This window comes from Serinus canaria, chromosome 10, assembly GCF_022539315.1.
Source record: "Serinus canaria isolate serCan28SL12 chromosome 10, serCan2020, whole genome shotgun sequence".
Taxonomy (NCBI): domain Eukaryota; kingdom Metazoa; phylum Chordata; class Aves; order Passeriformes; family Fringillidae; genus Serinus; species Serinus canaria.
The window spans coordinates 14325114-14344351 of NC_066324.1; the positions used below are offsets into that span (position 1 = coordinate 14325114).

At 40.7% G+C, this 19238-nt stretch overlaps 1 protein-coding gene across 1 annotated transcript in view; it reads right to left on the bottom strand.

Moving 5' to 3' along the window:
* Window positions 1–19238, bottom strand: part of MYO1E (myosin IE) — a 74523-nt gene that overhangs the window by 33099 nt on the left and 22186 nt on the right. The window contains exons 2-5 of the mRNA XM_018913789.3: window positions 11732–11875; window positions 9040–9129; window positions 8064–8158; window positions 1625–1712 (exon numbers count right to left, since the gene is read on the bottom strand). Coding sequence (XP_018769334.1) covers window positions 1625–1712; window positions 8064–8158; window positions 9040–9129; window positions 11732–11875 — 417 coding nt within the window. The remainder of the gene's footprint in view (window positions 1–1624; window positions 1713–8063; window positions 8159–9039; window positions 9130–11731; window positions 11876–19238) is intronic.

Here is a 19238-nt window from a genome sequence, read left to right on the forward strand (position 1 = left end):
CAAATTTAGAAATAGACATTTTTAAAGTTCTTACAGATTTTCTACAAAAAACCACATGACATACAAATTATATATTAAAAAGGCAAGAAATCCTGCATCTGTAAAAAATTCTCTCAATCATGTAAGGAATAGAATCCAACAATTTTTCTTCCAGAGCTTTTAGTTCCTATTTTTGAGGAAAATCTTACAGAATTAAACAAAACTCCTGAGGCTAAAACCTGGTTCTTCTGTGCATTGTTCTGCCAATCAACACAGCCAATAAACTGATCTGTTGTCTCCATCAGCTTCATTTCAAACCACACTTACACATGAGCATTTAATTTTTTTTTGGGGGGGGGGGTCTGGAACCACAAACAGTGAAGTCAGAGTAGCATGAAATTTAGGAATCTGCCAGTGCTTCAGCAATCTGTTTTGGGATCACTGATAATGCTATCCAGTTGTCTCAAAAAGCAAAGTAATGTGTTACTATTGTCTCTTTATCTGGTCCTGGGAGCTTGAAACACGGAGAAGACATCAGCTTTGGAAAAAAGCCAAAACATGCTGTTGTGAAAAGATGGAATTTTATTTCAAAAGAAATGCTCAAGGCAACCTATCAACCTCATCAACTCTAACTCTGTAATTACTAAGAGATTTTTAAAATTTTGTACAACAAGATGGAATCTTTGAAACAAAATATTTACTATATAAAATATATTTATTGCAAAAATAACACAATGCACTCTCTCTGGATCATTCTCTTGGTTACTGAGTTATTCTCTGCAATGGTCCCAATGTCACTGTTGTGCAAAACTACACAGAAAGAACACACTCAACATCAGAGACTGCAATAAAACAAAAATTACAGCAAGCACTCAACAGGAATGGACTGGAAAAAGCAGCCACTACCCACCAGTGCCTGTCAGTGAAGGACTGACACTGCTATGTCTTTCAGGGAATTTTTATAGCTATTTCACTCAATTAGCCTTAGTTCATGGGTAGAACAGACATCAACAGGACAGTTATTAACAAAAGCAACTATTTGTTAACTCTTTGTTCTTTCAGGCAGCTTTCACACACCCTAATTGTGCCTAGGTAACCTCATACAACAAGATGTTTTGCTGTGCCTCTGACGTATACACACAAATCAGAAATTTAAAGGAAGCAACAGAAATCCAAAAAGCCAGGTCAGTTTTCAATAAAAAGCCAAGACAGGAAGAAAAAAACACACATCTACTGAAAGGATGGATTGTTCTTCAACTAGTTTAGAGCAATCAAAGTACCTTAACTTTGTTAGTAATAACAAAACAAAACCACTTAACTAATAACAAAACAAAACCAAAAACCAAACCCATCCATCTTGCAGATGCAGTTCAGCATAAGGGCTACAGCACGTGGAGCAGAGCTGACTCTGGCCCTGTGGCTGTCCCTGCCATGGCTCCCATGCAGCATCCTGCAGTGAGCAAAGCTGCCCAGCCCAGGCCTCTCTGCCTTGGGCCCAAGTGCTTCTGGCTGCTCATCCCCAAGATACCCAGGCCAAAAGAGCCTCTTACCTGCCAGTGTCTGCCCCAACACCCTCTGTCCTTCCACCTCTCAAGGGAATCTTTGGACTAAGCTTATGCTTCAGAATTACTGTGTATCAACTCACCTGGACTTTAGGACCACCTCCTGAAATTTTGGAGATATAACTCATGATATATTTGGCAGCTACAGTCTTTCCAGCACCACTTTCTCCACTACAGAAAAAGAAATACAAAAATGTACATGTTAGTTCTTAAGTAACTCTACAGTGGGGTAATTTGAAGTTCATCTTGTCCAACCAAAGTAAAGTAAATACACCACATTCAGACTGAGTAACCTGATAATACAGACTGTGATTCAGTGTGGTAGCATGGTACTGGAATATGTTTGTGAGTACAGAACTCTGAATACACCATCCTGCATGGACACCAGAACCTCTGTGAGACTCCAAGGTCAGAACAGTGCATGCACTGAGAAACATCTACTTAAACCAGGATGCTCAAAAGAGAGTTAAAGACTCAATTCCCATCTACATTTAGGGGGATTTCAGGTCTCGACACAAAAACTAATTTGAAAATCTGAGCTGTGCATGCCATGCCAGATACCTACTTCATTTTAGTAGTTTTTTGTTTTAGGTGTTCCTGAATAAAATAATGAGGCATTATTAATCACATCCTGAATGACGGAAGAACTACCTTCCTGCTCCTATGCCTCTTGACACAGGCTACAAGAAGTCTTACTATGCCATACTAGCTCCCACAATTCCTTCCTTCCTTCCTTTATAATATTTCACTTCAATGGTGAATGGTGTTTACACCATCAGCAGCTTTGCCTTCTTGAATCAGAAAGTTTCTCAAGAGGGAAAGAAGACTGGCATGCCAGGCAATCCAACCTCCCTTCACTTCATCCCTTAAAGCTTCTTCCCTTCATTTCAACAAAATTCCTCCAGACTTTGTAAGCCTTGGTGCAAATCAGCTCTGACCTTAATGCAGTTCCTTTGAGCAGGACAACTGCACCAAAACAAAAAGAACAATGCACAGATGTTGGGTCAACACCACAAGAAGAGCTAAAAAAGTGTTCTCTTTTGTGAAAATCTGTGCTATCTTTAAACTCCTGAATAATTTCAGTGAATGTTGTTGACTCTTCTATCCTGCGCCCACTTGTTCCTGGATATGGATCAAATGCACATCTTTTCCTGCACAGACTTTAGCTGCATCTGCCAAAGAAACATCAGCATGTCCTGCACAGGAAAGGGACTCACTGAGAACTACCCAGACCTCTTTATCAGCATGACTAATAGACACATTTTTAAAGGTTTCATTCTGGAAAAACTCCTCAAACTGCCAAGCTGCAAATGTAATTTTACATCTTTAAAGCTTCCAAACAATACAGAAATACCAAAAGGCTCTTTTAAATTATTTTCCCAGAAATGTTTTCATGCTTTTGTCTTCTCTTGACTAGTTTTACAGATCAAACTGAAAACTTGAAAGGGTGAAAAAATACTTACTGAGCATCCATCTGTGGAACACAGACCATGATTATTATTATTCTTCTGAGTCACCTTTTCCTAACAACCAAGAAAGCCTGTATTATGCACATTCTACTACCTTCACAGGGACAGACTGTGATGAATGGCAAACTGCTTTTAAAAGTTCACATCATGAATAGTTCAATAATTAAAATAACATTTCTTTAAAATCTGCTGGCAGTAAATTTGTTCTTCCTGTTGTAAAACCAGACAAACCAACTGAACCTGACTCATACTCTGAGCTTACAAACTGCAGTTTTCAGATGAGTAGAGTGGAGAATCCAGGGCCAAACACTGAATAAATCAGATCAGGTATTATTTATCACACAGTAAAAATATAACACGTTTCTGTAAGATTTTCTCCTTGCTCAAATTAAGTGTGGCTTTTATTTCTTACTCCATAGTGTCTGCCACAGAACTGACCTGGAGCAATCAAGCTCTGTTTCAATCTAAGTGGTCCTTTCTAGTACATTAACCTGGCCAAAAGACTGCCTTCCAGAGTTTCTTTAGATTTATGCATGCATGCACTGTTTTTCAGTTTTAGGTTTTTATTGATCAAAGACCAGCAAATTGCTCCAATTAACCAGAATAAAACAAGAAGATGCATTATTTATGAACCTAAGTAGCTTTATCTGATGGGATGGTATCCTGCCCCCAGTAAAGCTAAGGTATTCAAATGGAACAGGGAAATTGTGCCTTCCTGCCAAATGGTTCTCATGCAGCTGCTTCACATAAATCTTATTGCTCTGCTGCTATTAACACTATTCTAAGAAGATGTAAGAATCATCTAACTTGGTAGCTTGAAGTATGTTGGAAGTATGGAGGTTTTTAGAGCTTGAAAAATTTCTTAAAATGGCTCAAAGTGGACTGTGTAACAATTTCTTCAGAGACTTTTCTTGCTAAAAATAAAACTAGCACATAATGGCAAACACTAACAAAAAATAGAATGCTTTGAAAGATACATTGTTTCTTCTAGCACTATTTGCCACTTCAGAAAAATGACATTTTCTTCCACAAAGTCAATTAATACTTAGCTGAAATCAGAATAAGACAACAAACAGAGAAGGAAATGTTTTTTGCTCCTCGCTTCCTTCCCACAGGAAACAATCAGTAATTGGAGAAGCAAGATCCAATACACAGCATCATCCTTCTCTCTAAAATAAATTTTCTGAGTGACATTTAACATGGTATCCATGGCTGTAGAACAATACAAGTGATGCTTATCTACATCACCAGGACAATGTAGAAATTTTAATACCAAATATTTATAAAGAACTCTTGGATCTGCCAGTAAAGAACACTGTATATGTAAAATACTCTGATGTGTTTGGATAAGTTTTTTAGTTTGTTTACACAGAAAATTTCTGCAATTATGTTCAGAGACACCTCAGTAGCATGATTTCAGTGAAATATTTCTCCCTTGAGAATCAGAGCTTTAACCTAACTTATCTTACAGTGTTAGACTTATGTTTCTACCACTTCCTCATTAAAATTCAGCCATATTTCCAGTCAGGCTCTTTTCAGCATGATCAGTCATTTGAGTCTTCTGGAAAGCTGAGATATAGAAGCTGACTAGAAATCTCATACTGAATTTTGAACTTAATAGATTTAAGATAGACATGAGTTGTTCACTAAAAGCAGTTCAGGTGGTAAATGATCTTTTCATTAACTCCTACTCGTAGTACATAAGATGTATTGTCTTTCCAGATATGCAGTCATTATACACTGCTTTCCTGGACTCAAATGTTGCCACACAAATGGCAAATGCAAACTAAAACTACAGACAAGAAAAACTGCTTTAAAGCAACAGCAACATCTCCTGGCAGGGATCACAGAAGCAACGTGAAAATAAAGTCCTCAGCTTTATAGAAAGGTAAAACCTTAACAACACTCTGAAGAAATGCATTTATTGCTACATAATAGAAAAATACTAATCATAACCTCCACTCTCTCAGTTAAAGGACAGTGATAGCCCAAAAGGAATTAAAGGCACGAGAGACAATTCTTAATAATAATTAAGAAGAATAATTGCTGACAGTCTGGAAGGGCTGCCATGCCACACAGGGCAGAAATGCCAACAGTCTCTTTTAATTGCCACTGACAAACTTAGTTCAAGAAAGGTCTAAACTGAATATCATGCCTCAGTAAAACATAAACTGAATGAGAAATGAAGTCCAGTGCAGCCACGCTACCCCTGTGAGTGAACTTCCTCTGCACTGCTGCCCATGCACACAGAGCCAGGGAAGACCTGAGGCCACTGCTCCCTCTTCCCACCTGAGCACAGCCTGCTCCTGGACTCAGTCCAGCCCGGAGGCAGCCCGTGAATCACCTCATTGTTTATTTACTCTGCAGCAGCCATGCAAAGCAGCTCAGCTGGGATTAGACATGGGCACAGGAAACTTTCTTAACACATATGCAAATATGCTGGAATTACTCAGCTAATGAAAAAGGCTTCCCTGGCCTTGGAAAGGTTGTTTGGTAACAGTTTTTCTTTTTAAATTAGTATTATCATATGAAAAGAGATTATTTGCCATCTATTCACCATTTCAGAGAATTGCATTTTCTTTCGGATCTGCTTTCCCAGGTCATTCACTGATTTTTGAGGTTTTTTTAATCAGCGTCTAAAAGCATTTGGAATTCATGTCCAGGTAAAAGGGGCTCTGCCTACCTTTGGGAGCTTCCTTCACCTGCCAGGAAACACAGATCTAGCCTGTGGGATGCACATCCCCTCCCAGGTTTGCAGGCAGACGCCACAGGTGCCCAAAGCACACGGTGGGAGGGCACAGCAGGTGTGCACCTGCCCCTTCCCCACCACCCTTCTGCCTCCACAGGCAACAGCAGCCAGAATTTGCCTTGGTGACCGGGCTGTGAACCGGGCCACTCTACACCTCATTTCTTACCTTCTGTCTTTGCAGGGAAATCTCCTACTCACACATGGAAAAACCTGGGTACTAGCTGGTTCTGCTCCTTCTGTTCCACCAGGGATTTTCAGTGGAGTCACTCCAAATTCAGACTAGTTATGAAGCAGAGATGCAGGAAGCACCTCACTATAACCATATTATCATCACTCATCTTCCACAGGACTATTTTTCACAGAAAAAACTATGTTTCACTGAACACAAAGGTTCATTTGGAACTGCTTACGCTCAGCAGCTTCTGTGGCAATGACAACACACAGCTGTGTCTCAGTTTTTTGAGAATCACCAGTTTAGGGGCAGAAATGGGAAACCCCTGGCAGCTATTATGTGAAACTGATGGAGTGGTAGCAGACTCTAACTTAGGAAGAACATTCATTTCAGTCAAGAGCTGCAGCATCCTGGAAGCTGCCAGTCTGCAGCAGTTTCAGTGCCTTCTGGTCCACACAATAAAACATAAAGCAAGCAAACTCCAAACTTCAAGAAACTTCCTCCCAAAGCCAGCCTTGGTTGTTGGAAATAGTGATGACATTAAATCAGAAAACACAAGCAGTATCTAAACAGTTTAAATCAAATGTGATCTGAAAGATTAAAACAGCAACCAAACAATATGAATTTAGTGAGCAGCTGAGTTACTTGATTTATTATTTATAAAAAGAATTTTAAAGTGTCCTAAAAATCAAAAACCATTATGAAAACTACTTGTAAGTCTACTCCACAGTTTCTACAGTGTTTGTAATAAAAATATCAAAGGAAAAATAAATGTGCATGCAGAAAAAAAGCCTCTAAAATGTCCCCTGCAAACATGATCCTTGTTTCAGTTTTGCACTAGATTTCAATTAACACCAGCAGAAGTTTCACTCTCCACATACAAAATGTACACTCCTAAGAGCATTCAAGTACATCATCACCCAGCATTCAAGTACAAGAACTCTCATGTAAAATTAAAGCTCTAAGTTTGTATTTCAGATCTGCATCTCAGAACTCTCTCAATGTGACTGCATGCATTGCACTGTGGGGCATAGCACAGGATCAAAAATAGGGTTTTTATTCATAATCCACAACAGCTCAAAGATTTTCACTATAAATTTAGCTTCATGTGAAACATCCCACTCTCTGAGATGTTGCTTTATGCCAAAAGCAAAATCCCAATTTTACCCATTCCTAACAGGTCTCAATTTGACTGCATGTGTCTAATAAACTTCAGCACAGCAATAAGTATCAGTTCTCCAAAGAGAAAGACTGAGCTCAGAGAACAATTCAGCCATCACAGTGAGGGCAGGAGAGCTCTGGGCTTTTTGTTTCCTTTATCCCAAGGGCCCAGGAGCAGGGAGCCCCTCCTTGAACCCAGCAAACTGTTACCACCTGCTTGGCCTTCCCAGGTGTAAAATCCCTGCACAGCCCTGGGAGGCCCCACCCTGCTCTGGGCATGGGCAAAGGGCAGCTCCAGGTGCTCTGCACTGCATCCCCCAGCAGAGGGGGATGGGGCAGAGGGTCCCAGCTGCAGGATCCTGCAGTTCTTGCTCTCCACACGTTGTCTTTTATCACACACCACCTATAAAACCCACAGATGAGAACAAAGCATAACTCTGGTCCCAAAATTCACTTTGACTGTCACTTAAATAATGCCTGCCATTAAAAAAAGTTTAGTAATAATTCTACAGTGAATTCCATCGCTTAATAATTAAAAGAGATTAACAGTGAAGAGAAAATTCATTTCCCAGTATCTCTCTCCTTTTGTCTCTGAGTGAATGCAAGTAGAATTCCAAAAGGAACAAAAGCCCATGATAAATGCAGTCCATGGGGGATTGCTGGATTTAACAGTATCTGCTTGTACAGCTGTTAATCCAGCCCCCTCATGCAGTCATTCAAGCTGTTGTAATTTTGGCATTGGACAAGAAGCTGGCTGGGTGAGTAAGAGATTTCTTGTGGTTCAGCTGTCATCAGGATTTTAGTGGAAAACAAAAAGGAGGGTCAGAAAATTCTGGCTACCCCAGAAAATCCCCAAATTTTTGGGATTTGGATGTGGACAGAAGATTTTTCACGATATAATAAACTTTTTTGCTTCACCAAGGTGAAACACCAGAAGAAGATGAAATACTTTTTACCCATCTTTTTCTTACCTAATAATGACACACTGATTTTCTCTGTCAATAATCATGTTTCTGTACATGCTGTCTGCAAGAGCATAAATATGTGGTGGGTTTTCATACTGTGCCTAGGAGGGGAAATAAAGAATAATTTGTCAAGACAGCATTAAAAAATGCAGAAAGAGCAAACTAAGTTTGTATTTAAATTGGAAGAGTTACCTCTCTGGAAAAAATAATTCTAAATAGCACTTTATAGTGAATTTTCCCCTAGAATTCTTTGGTGCATCTAACAAAAACAAACTACAGTCTCTAGACTTTGCTAGTGAACTTTCTCTCATCCATAATTTTCTCCTAGAAATACCCTGTTCTAAAAATGGCTCCTGCTGGAAATGTATTACTTGTCCAAAGGAAACACACAATTGAAGCCTATCCTACCAGGAGTCACGTGCTAACAGAGCTCTCCCCCAGCAGCTCTCAGACCCTGGTGCCTCAGATCCCATCTTCATCCACTGGGCCGTCCAAACCCAACAGCTGCCCTGAGTGGACACACCCTACTCAAACAGCAAATTGAATTTTAAGTCCCTAATGTATCTGTGCTAACTCACTCTTCAAGCTGTATTTTCAAAACTGGCATCTAATTTTGGCACCTCGCTTTTTTTATTGTTCTTGTCCAGTTAGAGAGTTCTGAAATCAGTCTCCAAATCCACTAATGGCCATTTTGTGCATATGACAGCTTAAAAACTGCCTTTGCAGGAGCAGGAACATGTCAAGGAGTGATACCTAATATGGATTAGAGCTAATCAATACAAATATTTTCTTGAAATACTGATCTTGCCTTGCAGGGAGTTCAATCTGACTACTCAGTCTATGGCAATGACCACCTGCCAAGTTCTCCCAGGCCAGCACAATGCTAGCAAACCCAGAAACAAATGCTTCCCAGAGTTAAACTGTGCAGAATAATATTTCCAAGCTCCTGAAACTGCACAATATTTTAGACTGATTTACTTACTGCTCCTTGGTACATTTCAATTTCCTTTTCCCCAAAATATGGCATTTGCTTGAAAGGATTCACAGAGATTAGTACAGAGCCAATGTATGTCTGCATTCAAAAGAAGTTAAGGTAAAAACAGTCTCATAAAGTATCATCCTACTACAACGACAAAGAACTTTTCCACCTATTACATAATACTTCAAATAATAGTAAAAACACCACAGCTTACAACAATTGTTAATAAAAATTAAATTAGCAGGCTTACAAGAATATAAACATACCATTCAATTGGAATATTTTTGTATTATCTTATTTTAGAATAGGCTAAGTACAGAACCATGTATTAAAGGCCAAAACATGACACACCTTGAATAAAAATACAGAGAGGAAATGGCACATTTGAACTGGTTTTAGCCTTTTGTAACTGAAGAGGTCATACTGTCAGTATTAGAAAATACTGGTTTGACCTTTGCAGAACACAGTGCAGTGACACATTCTGATCTCACAGGACAGTGCTGAGCAAGCAGAGCTGGATGGAAATGGCCACTGCTGAGCTAAATGAGACAATTACTCAGCTGCATGCACTGGGGGTGCTGGGGAGATTGGGTAATTCAGTCTGTGGTGTTATTTCATGAGTGAAACTATAAACAGTCCCTCTGAGTCCTCTCCTGCAGACTGCCCTGAACCACGACACTCAATTTCAAGCAATTATTAGATTTTTTGCAACATTTTTAATATAGTATTTTATCATTCTGTATTCAGCTGCACATGCTCTGCATTTCAAACACTTCACTAACCTTTGGAACTACAGCTGCTGTGTACACACAGGAAGCACCTGATAGTAATTCACAGGTATCACTATCACTTTTCATTGAGCTGGGAGTTAGCAATGAGCCCACACCTATGGGTCCAAAATGTTGTAGTGCAGGTTTCATTAACAATCTGGAACTGTTCACAGGCAAACTTGCTACCTAAGCTTTCTGAACAAAGTAGGAAAATTAACAAATCTATCCTGCTGGACTGTCCTATGGAGGAATCTCCTACTGTGGTGCCAAAAGGTAACAGGTTAGAGAAGAACTATAACTCAATGAACATAATTGCTGTAATATTCATTTGCAATGCTTTCTTCACACATTTTTAATTTAATTCAAAACCAGTGACAACATCTGGATCTTGGATAAAACAGATCAATTACTCATTGTGTCAGTACAAACACTTGAAGTGACAGTTTTCTGTTGGTAAACAATACCAGCATTTTCTGGGATTATTCTGTCATCTCTGTACAATGTAGCACTGAGAAATGTTCATTCATGGGTGGACACGCAAACAATTCAAATATTCAAGAGATGATCTTCTTCTTTGAATGAAAAGCCTTCACAGAACTGCAAAAAGAGTCTTTCTCCCTGCACAAGGGAAGACTGATCCCTCAATGTGACCACCAGACCCCTTGGAAAACTCTTATTCTGTCTTCAGTAGAAAGATCATCTCCATGTTAATCTTGCTACTTTCATAAAAAGAAAAAGCAAAAATCTTTCCTCTGCACAGGGCACTGAAGACTCTGCACACACTGCAAGGAGCATGCAGCACTCCACAGACCAAAAGCACTTGTGCTGCTACAGGAAGGATTCTACAGCTTGTCCTGTACTACAGTCTGGCAAATACTGTGCAACTTCATCCTGCTCCTATAAAGCAATTTTAATACCAGTGAGGTACTTCAGCCAACAGAGGGTCCAAACCCATGCTCACACATGAATAGAAACCTCTGCAGTTCGTGATGGAAACAACTGCAATGTGAACTTTCCTCTATCAGTCCTTGCTAAATTGAGCTGCTACACAGCTCTTGACCATCTGTCAAGAATATATGGAAACAGCCACATCTTCTATTTCCTCCCCTTTCTGCTAAAGTATGTTAAGCTCTTCAAGGAAACTATTCTCCAGCTACAACTAGGAAGTAGGAAAACCTGGCTAAAGCAGAAGGAACAGCACAACTTTCTAGTACATCATCACTGACTAGAATTAACCAAATTCATTAGTGCAGCTCATGTTACACTGCAAAAGCTGAACATGAAATAGTGACTATTCCTAAAGAATTGTTTTCATGTGAATTTTTTTAAAAAGCAAGCCTTAGGTACTGAAGTCTTTTTTTCCCATTAGGTTGCATGTTCCAGGATTTAAATTTTCACATTTTCACATTCTAATAATAGAAAAAAAAAATTAGTGAGAACACTGAAGATTTACAGACGTTGACATATTCACCAGTTTCCATCATCCCATGATTCACAGTATTAACAATTCCAGAATAACTTGTAAATAGGGCTATGTAACAGAAGAAATGCAAGTTTGAAAGCATTATAATTGTAGAGGTATAGAAGACAACACATCAATAAATGTACACACACTTAAAACCTATTAATTCTTGCTTTTAGAAGTAGCATTATCTCAGGAGGCTTCAGGGGTCATGTGAATGTGTAAATACAGGGAGGTACAATCTTCAACATATCAAAAAGAGTACCTTAAAATAATTTTTGCTATTTATTTTCAACCCTTAAAATTAGCTGAGTTTTCAAAGCCTTTTCTGTCATCTCAGGTGAAGTGTCACATAAAATGTTCAGCATCCTTGAGTAATCTGCTTAAAGAGAATACATACACAGAATTAGCATCACATTAGCTCAGTAAGGCCACTGGGCTCCACAAAACCAGCCAAGGATACAAAAATGTAATCATCCATGTATCGTTTCTTTAGGTTCTCCACTATGGCATCCTCAGTGATTTTGGAGAGCAGGACCATGTCATCCACTCCGCTGTGCTTGACATTGTGGCTCTGCCAGTGGTATCTGTAGTGTCCTTTGCTGCCCTGCAGGAAAGCACAATGATCACAAAGGTTACTACATTTCTCATCAGCACTAAGTAACTGCAAACCATTATTCGAATCCCAACTTCCCAAATGTTTTCCTTTCATTGAATTCTATTCCTTGATCCAGGCATTCCATGAAAGCATACATAAGTGGTGTCAGATGACTTGCCTCTGCACTGCCCTCCAGAACTAGAAGGTAATTCCAGGGGGTTTTGTGACCACCTACACACAGAATGAATTTCAGATGGCAGACATTTTTAAACCTAGTAGAAAGAACCCCAATTATTCCAACTGAGATGCAGCTATTGGAAGCTAAGGATGCAAAAATTACACTCCTACATTGTAACTATTAGCAGCGAGGATAATTACCATCACCACAATGAATTCCTCATCCTTTACAGTCTTTTAAGTCAAAGCTGCACATAAGCTGTTACTGGGAGGGAAGCTGTGAGCCTGCTGCAGTTAAGTATTCAGGGATGTTCTGCAAATTATGTACCCCAGCTTGTCGGCTGCATGCCTTCACAGTCCCTTTTGATCTGTTAGTCACCATGCTTAATGACATCTAAATAGATACTCTCTCCCCACATTCAGAGACTACTATTTCAGGATGCTACTAAAACATGTGACATTTCATGCTGTATCACTTGAAATCAAAATCTGTTTTTCTTCCAGCTGATTTGAACAGTAGTTTGGTTCCATGGATACACCCACAAACAGATTTAAATCCAGTCGACATCAAGGCTATTAATTCAGCTATAAATCTGCTCTCCAAACCCAAACCTATTTTCTGTAGCCTGGCAGACAATGCTAATGGAGTTCTAATCTCTTCCCTTTTTCTACTAATTTTTGCTTACACAATACTGAAATTAGTGATACTGGAATTACAACACTTAACACTGAGAAGTGATCAAGTACACTGTCAAGGAATATGTGGCCAACAAAATCCCAATTCTGAAAATTCTCCTTATTCTTTAATGCTACAATTTGTAACAATGTGATTTAACTACACTGCTTGGGTGTACTTTATCCAAGATCAAGTCACATTCACCAGGATAAAAGGAATTTATTATTACAAAGTATATGCACTATCTTATTCTGCAAAAATTTTGCAGATTAAAGAAGAAAATTTAGGTAAGGTACCTGAACACTTCAGCTGCATTGATATTTTGAAATGGGACATCAGCAACTTACAGAGGGGCAACTTTCGTGTGCACACATTTCTGCAGGAGCAAATGAACCACACAACTTTACTAACACCAAGTGCTGCACCAGGCCTACAGCTTGGCTTCATGTCAAGTGCCATAAAAACCAACTGAATTTTTACCTCAAGTTAAATTAACTTCCACTAAGCCCTGCTACTGCAGAAAGCATAGAAGCTGTAGGCTTTATGGGTCTTTTCTCTTAAGCCTCCAACCCCTGCTACCCTGATGCAGATCCATTACTGCCAACACCAGTGGAGAACAGTTGCAAACCTAAATCAAAAGAATGCTTTCAAATATAGTACAGCAGAAGTAAACATGTCTGAAAACACAATCTCAGCAATTTGCTTGGATGTCCACAAGTGTACATGATGTTCAATAAAATAATAACCTTAAACTAGCTTAGCTTTTGTGAACCTTGTTCATTTTCTATCTGTACAATGGTAGCAGTAATCTGGAAGCACTGAGAAAACAAAGAATCAATTTTTTGATTGTCATAAAACATATGACTGAAAATATTAGTTGAAGCTTGAGTTTTTGGAGAAAACATAATTTCCTTCAGTGTATCCATCAGCTTATTTGTGATATTACACTTGGAAAAAGGATGGACAAAAAGGTACAGTATCAAAATAAATATGGATAATTAGATTATTCACAAAGCTATACAGAACGTGCTTCCATATCAGATGATGGAGTAAGCCACAGCAAAAGTGTAAGAAATGAGACTGGGCAAACAATCAAGCTTCCCTTTGGAAGCCATGGCATCAGACCCAGTGAGCTGAATGAGGACAAAGCTTGCAAAGCCACAGGGTACATGGAAAATGTGCACACTGTCTGCAAAACAGCAGCTTTAGGCAAGTCACTGACTGTTGCTGACTGTGATTAAGGCCAAAGGGTTCTTCCCCTAAAAGCACTGGGAGCCAGCAGGGAAGCAGGAGGGCAGTGCCAGGGCAGCCCAGGTGCCCTGCACTCCTGCCCAGCTCTAATCACAGCAGCAATCAAAGCTGAGAGCCACATGACCACAGACACTGCAAACCATGCAGAGAGAGGTTCAACAAAAAGGCAGCAGCCCAAAAACCCAGTAAAGCAGTGGCACAGAAGACAGCTGAGAGTCATGGCACTAAGTAGCTCACATTAAAAATGTAACTCAAATTAAATGGCAGTTTCCTTAGTAGTTTCCTTTCAAAACACAGCCTTACATTCAAATGTGCAGAGAAGCAGCAAATCACTACCAGATTATTGTCAGACTTCTCCCTGGGATCTAGAAATAAGCCCAGGCTTTAGTGGTGCCTGAGCAGCCACAGTTAAGTTTTGCTCTCACCCTTCCTTCTCCAGGAAGGTAACACAAGTGGCATGGCTAGGTGCAGCGGCTACCATCTCTTTCTCTGGGCAAGAAAACAGGGAGTGTTTTGTCTAGAGGACACCACCGACTCGCAAGTTCTTGCCCTTCCAAGCATGAGCAATGACTACAATAGAGTCTAACCTGAATTTAGACACCTTCAGTCACTTCCAACTCATACTATAACCTTGTCCAGCTAACTACTTAACAACTAACTGGTTTTTGAATTTTGAAATTAAAAAAAAAAAATTAAAAATTCCTATAATCAATAATCTGAAAAAGCTTCACATCACAGCAGTTATAGAAGCAACTCTTCATCTTACTCCAGGCTGCATATTTCCCAAAGGTCAAGGCTATATGCTTAAAAATTACACCAATGATTTGTTCTTATTGCATATTTATTGAGAATGCAAGCTTTTTTTTTAGCCAGAGCTTTTCATCTTCCAGATAAAAATGCAGCACTCTAATGTGGAGACAATTTACACCTGAGTTGGTTATCTGGGGTCCACTGGAACCTGCTTTGCAGGGTGCACTCAGGCTAATTCTCTCAGCTGCTAATTGCCCTCTGCTGTCCAGCACACAGCACATTCTCCCTCCACCCCTCTCCAGACAGACCATCCAGACACAGGGCCAGGTCTCCTTGTTCCAGAAGGTTCTTCAGAGCCAGCAGCACAAGGCTGGCAGAGCTGGCCCACACCTGTTGTTGCAGCAGCCCCAGCCAGGAGCTGGTAACTCCCACAGAGCACCCCTGGGACACGGTCAGAGCTGGCCAAAGAGCCCGAGGTCCAGCCCTGGGCCAAGCCATGTGGGTCAGATGGCAGCAGATGGGTACTTGGCTTCTCTGAGGTTTTCTCAGAGAAAGGTGTGATCTAACTGTGCAATAAGTAAGCAAATAAAAGTCTGTGTCAGCGCTAACAAAAGCCTGAGCAGCTGGAAAAAGATGAGCTTGGCAGATTAAGAAAAATACAGAACAAAACAAAAAACCAACCCTAAAACAAAACCACATCTCAACAGGCTGCAAAAAGCCACAGAAGTGGAAACACCAGTGTAGAACAACCTGGCTGCCAGGCATCCCCCAGGCTCTTCCCGGGCTTCCAACCCCAGCATCTGACGTTGCACAGGGAGTGGAGGCTGGACTGGCAGGCTGCAATTAAAGGCGTGTACCACGCTGCTGTCAGCTGTTATTATTCATTTGGCTGCTGTTTTAGGCTCCAAAGCAGATCTGCTCTGCACTGACAAGAATAATATTTACGAGTCACGAGCTGACCCCGTGAGCTCAGGGCCTGCTGCTCCTGAGCCGCAGCCTGAGGAGGGGCACGGCTGCCCTGGCATCTCTGGCACCTGCAAAATCCACTCTGCTCCCCCCTCTGCGTGCTCCTGAACACCCACTCATTCACAGATCAACACAACTGCTACATTAATACCAAGAAAGGGGATGCAAAATATATTCTATGTACTAAATACTGTCTATGCTTCCTGCACTACTTTTGGTACTGGCAGTACAATATGGTTAAAGCAGATCATTGTTTTGTATGGAATGAGTAAGTATTGAGAACACATTTATTTACCGAATTTATTTTTGCTGCCCTCCACCTTGTGTTACAGTATCAACTGCTGGTTTTTCATTTTTGCCTTTATTATTGTTTGTATATTCTTGCACTATCCTAAGCAACACGTATTTGATGTAGCTATAAAAAGACAGAGCCATGCTGTGTCACAACATGGGTTTTCTTTTAACTGGAAAAAAGCAAATATTTTTGTATTTCAAGGTGTTTAAAAATAGAACATCTAAAAATAAAAACAAGGGATCAGAAGAGACTGTAGATTCAGTGCCTGAGAACCTTCTTACTCTGTCCATCAGAACTCTCACTAAACTACAACCACCTACAGAATAATCATTCTTCATTCCCACAAAGGGAAAAATTGCCACTCTGAATCTCTGACAGCTTTTTTCAGTAGCAAGCACCAATGTCCCAATGCAGAAGGGATGCTCAGCCTCCACAAGGCAGAAGGAGTGTCAAGTGATCACAAGCATGACCTTCTCTTCCCTTCTCAACTGACACAGGACTACTGCACAAAATCCTTGTAGTTCTGGAGCATGTGCCTGCCTCCTCAGCTCAGAATTTAAACACAACAGTAAATGAGACACACACATCAGCCAAAGCTGACACAAAACTGACAAAGCTGCACACCATTTACCTGACATCAGTCCCATACATACATCATTTGTATCAGTTTTCTCAGCTATCAAGAAAATAAACCCACGGCTTTCTGCAATGATATCATCTGTCAAAATTAGCAAACTTTTCTAATCCACTTAGAGGAATCTTTCACATATTTCTAAAAAATTAAAGGGTCTGCTGTTCCCAGAGAATATTGCAAAAATACTTAATGTAAATTCTGGTCCTTGACTGGGATAATCAAAACAGAGAAGCTATAGTGAGCAAATGGGCTCCAAAATAGCTCTTGTATATCTTATCTTAGAAAAAATATTTATTGGCTGCAATAATGTGACCATATTTCTGAAAGGAAATTAAAAGAAGACAGCAGAAGCAGCAAGATGGACAAAGATAAAAGGCCAATTATTTAAATTTAACATGAGGAAAATATTAAGGGAGACAAAAAGCAGTGCTTAAAGATTTGAGGAAATAGCAGAGCAAAAATACTGAGCATCTAAGCAGCTGGATAGATCTTAAACAGAGAACTAAAAATACCAAAAATATATTAAGGAATGGAAACTACTAGGAGGTTAATATTAAAAAAAAATCACTAGGGAAATATTATACTGAGGAAAAAAATTCTGGGGAGAAAAGGCAAGTGCTCTTACTGTTTGCTCTGAGACAGGGTTGGATTTGGTCCAACACAACCTGAAGGACTGACCCCAGAGCTGGTTCCAGGCTGCAGGAGATCCCAGTGGCCCAAACACCTGCTCCTATTAGCTCCTGTGCAGGTGCTGCTGCCCCAGCAGGGCTTGGCCCCAGGGCAGCTCCCCACCATCACCTCCTGCTCCCGGCCCTGGAGCCAGAGAGCATCCAGGCTCTACCTCCCTGCAGCCAGGACTGGGAGGAGGAGATGTGGCAGCAACCAGAGCCTACACAAGAGGAGTTATGAGAACATGGGAGTCTACAGGATTTACACATCATGCTCATTTTCAGGAGTCAGAAACAACACTGGCATTCTTCTAAGATATGTAACAGGACATTACCAGAATAGAAGTTACTTCAGTATTTAACCACAAGGCTCATCTATTGCATCAGTATTAACTTTCACTAGAAGTTCTGAAATATTGTTTTTAATAAGGCACAGCAACATGACAGACAAAAATAAGGACAGGAAAGAGCTCAAAAGTGGATCGTGCAAACGTACCTAAGATTTTGTAACAAGTTACAGAGACTGCAGGCAGATACTGGGAAGTAGTTAATGAACTGTGAACTCCTATTTGCTTATCTCACAGCTTGTTGGGTGGCTTTGTCCTGATGTCCCAAGAAATACCTTTCCTAGGGAAATGCAATACTGTTAACAACTTAATGTGGCTGACTTGCTCTTAGATATTTACTAAGCCTTACTTCAGTTATTGAACAGTCTCCGGAGCCGTTTGAAGTCTGACTTGCTCCTTGCGGCAGGAGCAGCAAGCTTTCCTGGGACTGCTGGATCAGCAGAGGCCCTGCCAGCCTTGCAATAGCAGCTTTTAGTCCGTGTATGTGAGCACATAAACAGCACCAGGATCCCCCCATAGTGTAGTCACTGCACTGAGCAGCATTCACACACGCTAACTCTTGATCTGTGAATTGTACATGCAGTTTACATTTGTATATACCTATCATACAATTTAAGAAATGTAAGAGATAAATTACAAGTATTTCCATCTTTGTTATGTCTTGAGTGTAATAAAGATTTTGAGTGTGTCACTCTTCTCCACTAAAAACAGGTTTCAAAAGGGTTTAAGCAATCATACACCTAACACTTAAAATTACTATGGTCTTTAACTGAAAAACATAGTTTGGAAACTCCATCAGAAGATTCAGACAACATGCCACTGCCTCTGCTAGAGCAGAAGACAGAAAATATTTTTCCTGGATCATCCTGAAACTAAGTAATGAACTGAAGTCCACTGGGAGTTTCCCATGTGCTCTCCAGAGGGAGCAAAGTGACTCAGAGGCTCCACGCGTGGGACCAGCACCTCAGCACGCACTGCAGCGGGGAGCATGTGCATGCTGGCCTTCCTGCACTGTGCTGCTGCCAGGGGAAAATTGCAGACCAAGTAAAACCCGAAGTTTTTACATTACAAAGACAGCACCCCAGCCATGTCCTGTTCTAGCTGATGCCAACACCCACTCCCCTGCCCCATCCGCAGCTTTTGGAATCTCAGGCTTTAGCACCAAGCTTTAGACCATCAGGCCCCAATCACCGCAGGGAATTCCTTTCTGCTCAGTCACTGCCCTCTTTATAGGGCTGCAGCCGCTCCTGCTCCCTTCTCCCGACCCTTTTGTTCACGGAAAATAAGACATTTGTTTCCTCATCACACCGATACTGCCAGACATTACCCTCAGAATCTAAGGGCAAAGCCAGCATCCCCAGCTGACAATCCCGTGACAGGGTTTTACGGGGAAACGCCTGGTCACCCCCGGAGTCCCCAGGGACAACTCTGGGATGGCTTTTCCCATCGATGCTGACAGCCAGGGATTCTGCCACAGCAGCTCAGTGGCTGCTCAGCCCAGACTCCCCTCGTATCCCTTCCCAGTACCACAATGCTCCTTCCAGAAAATAGAATGGGGCAGTGCAATCTCAAGAAGAGAAAAGTAATTTTTAGCCTTGTTCTTTAGCT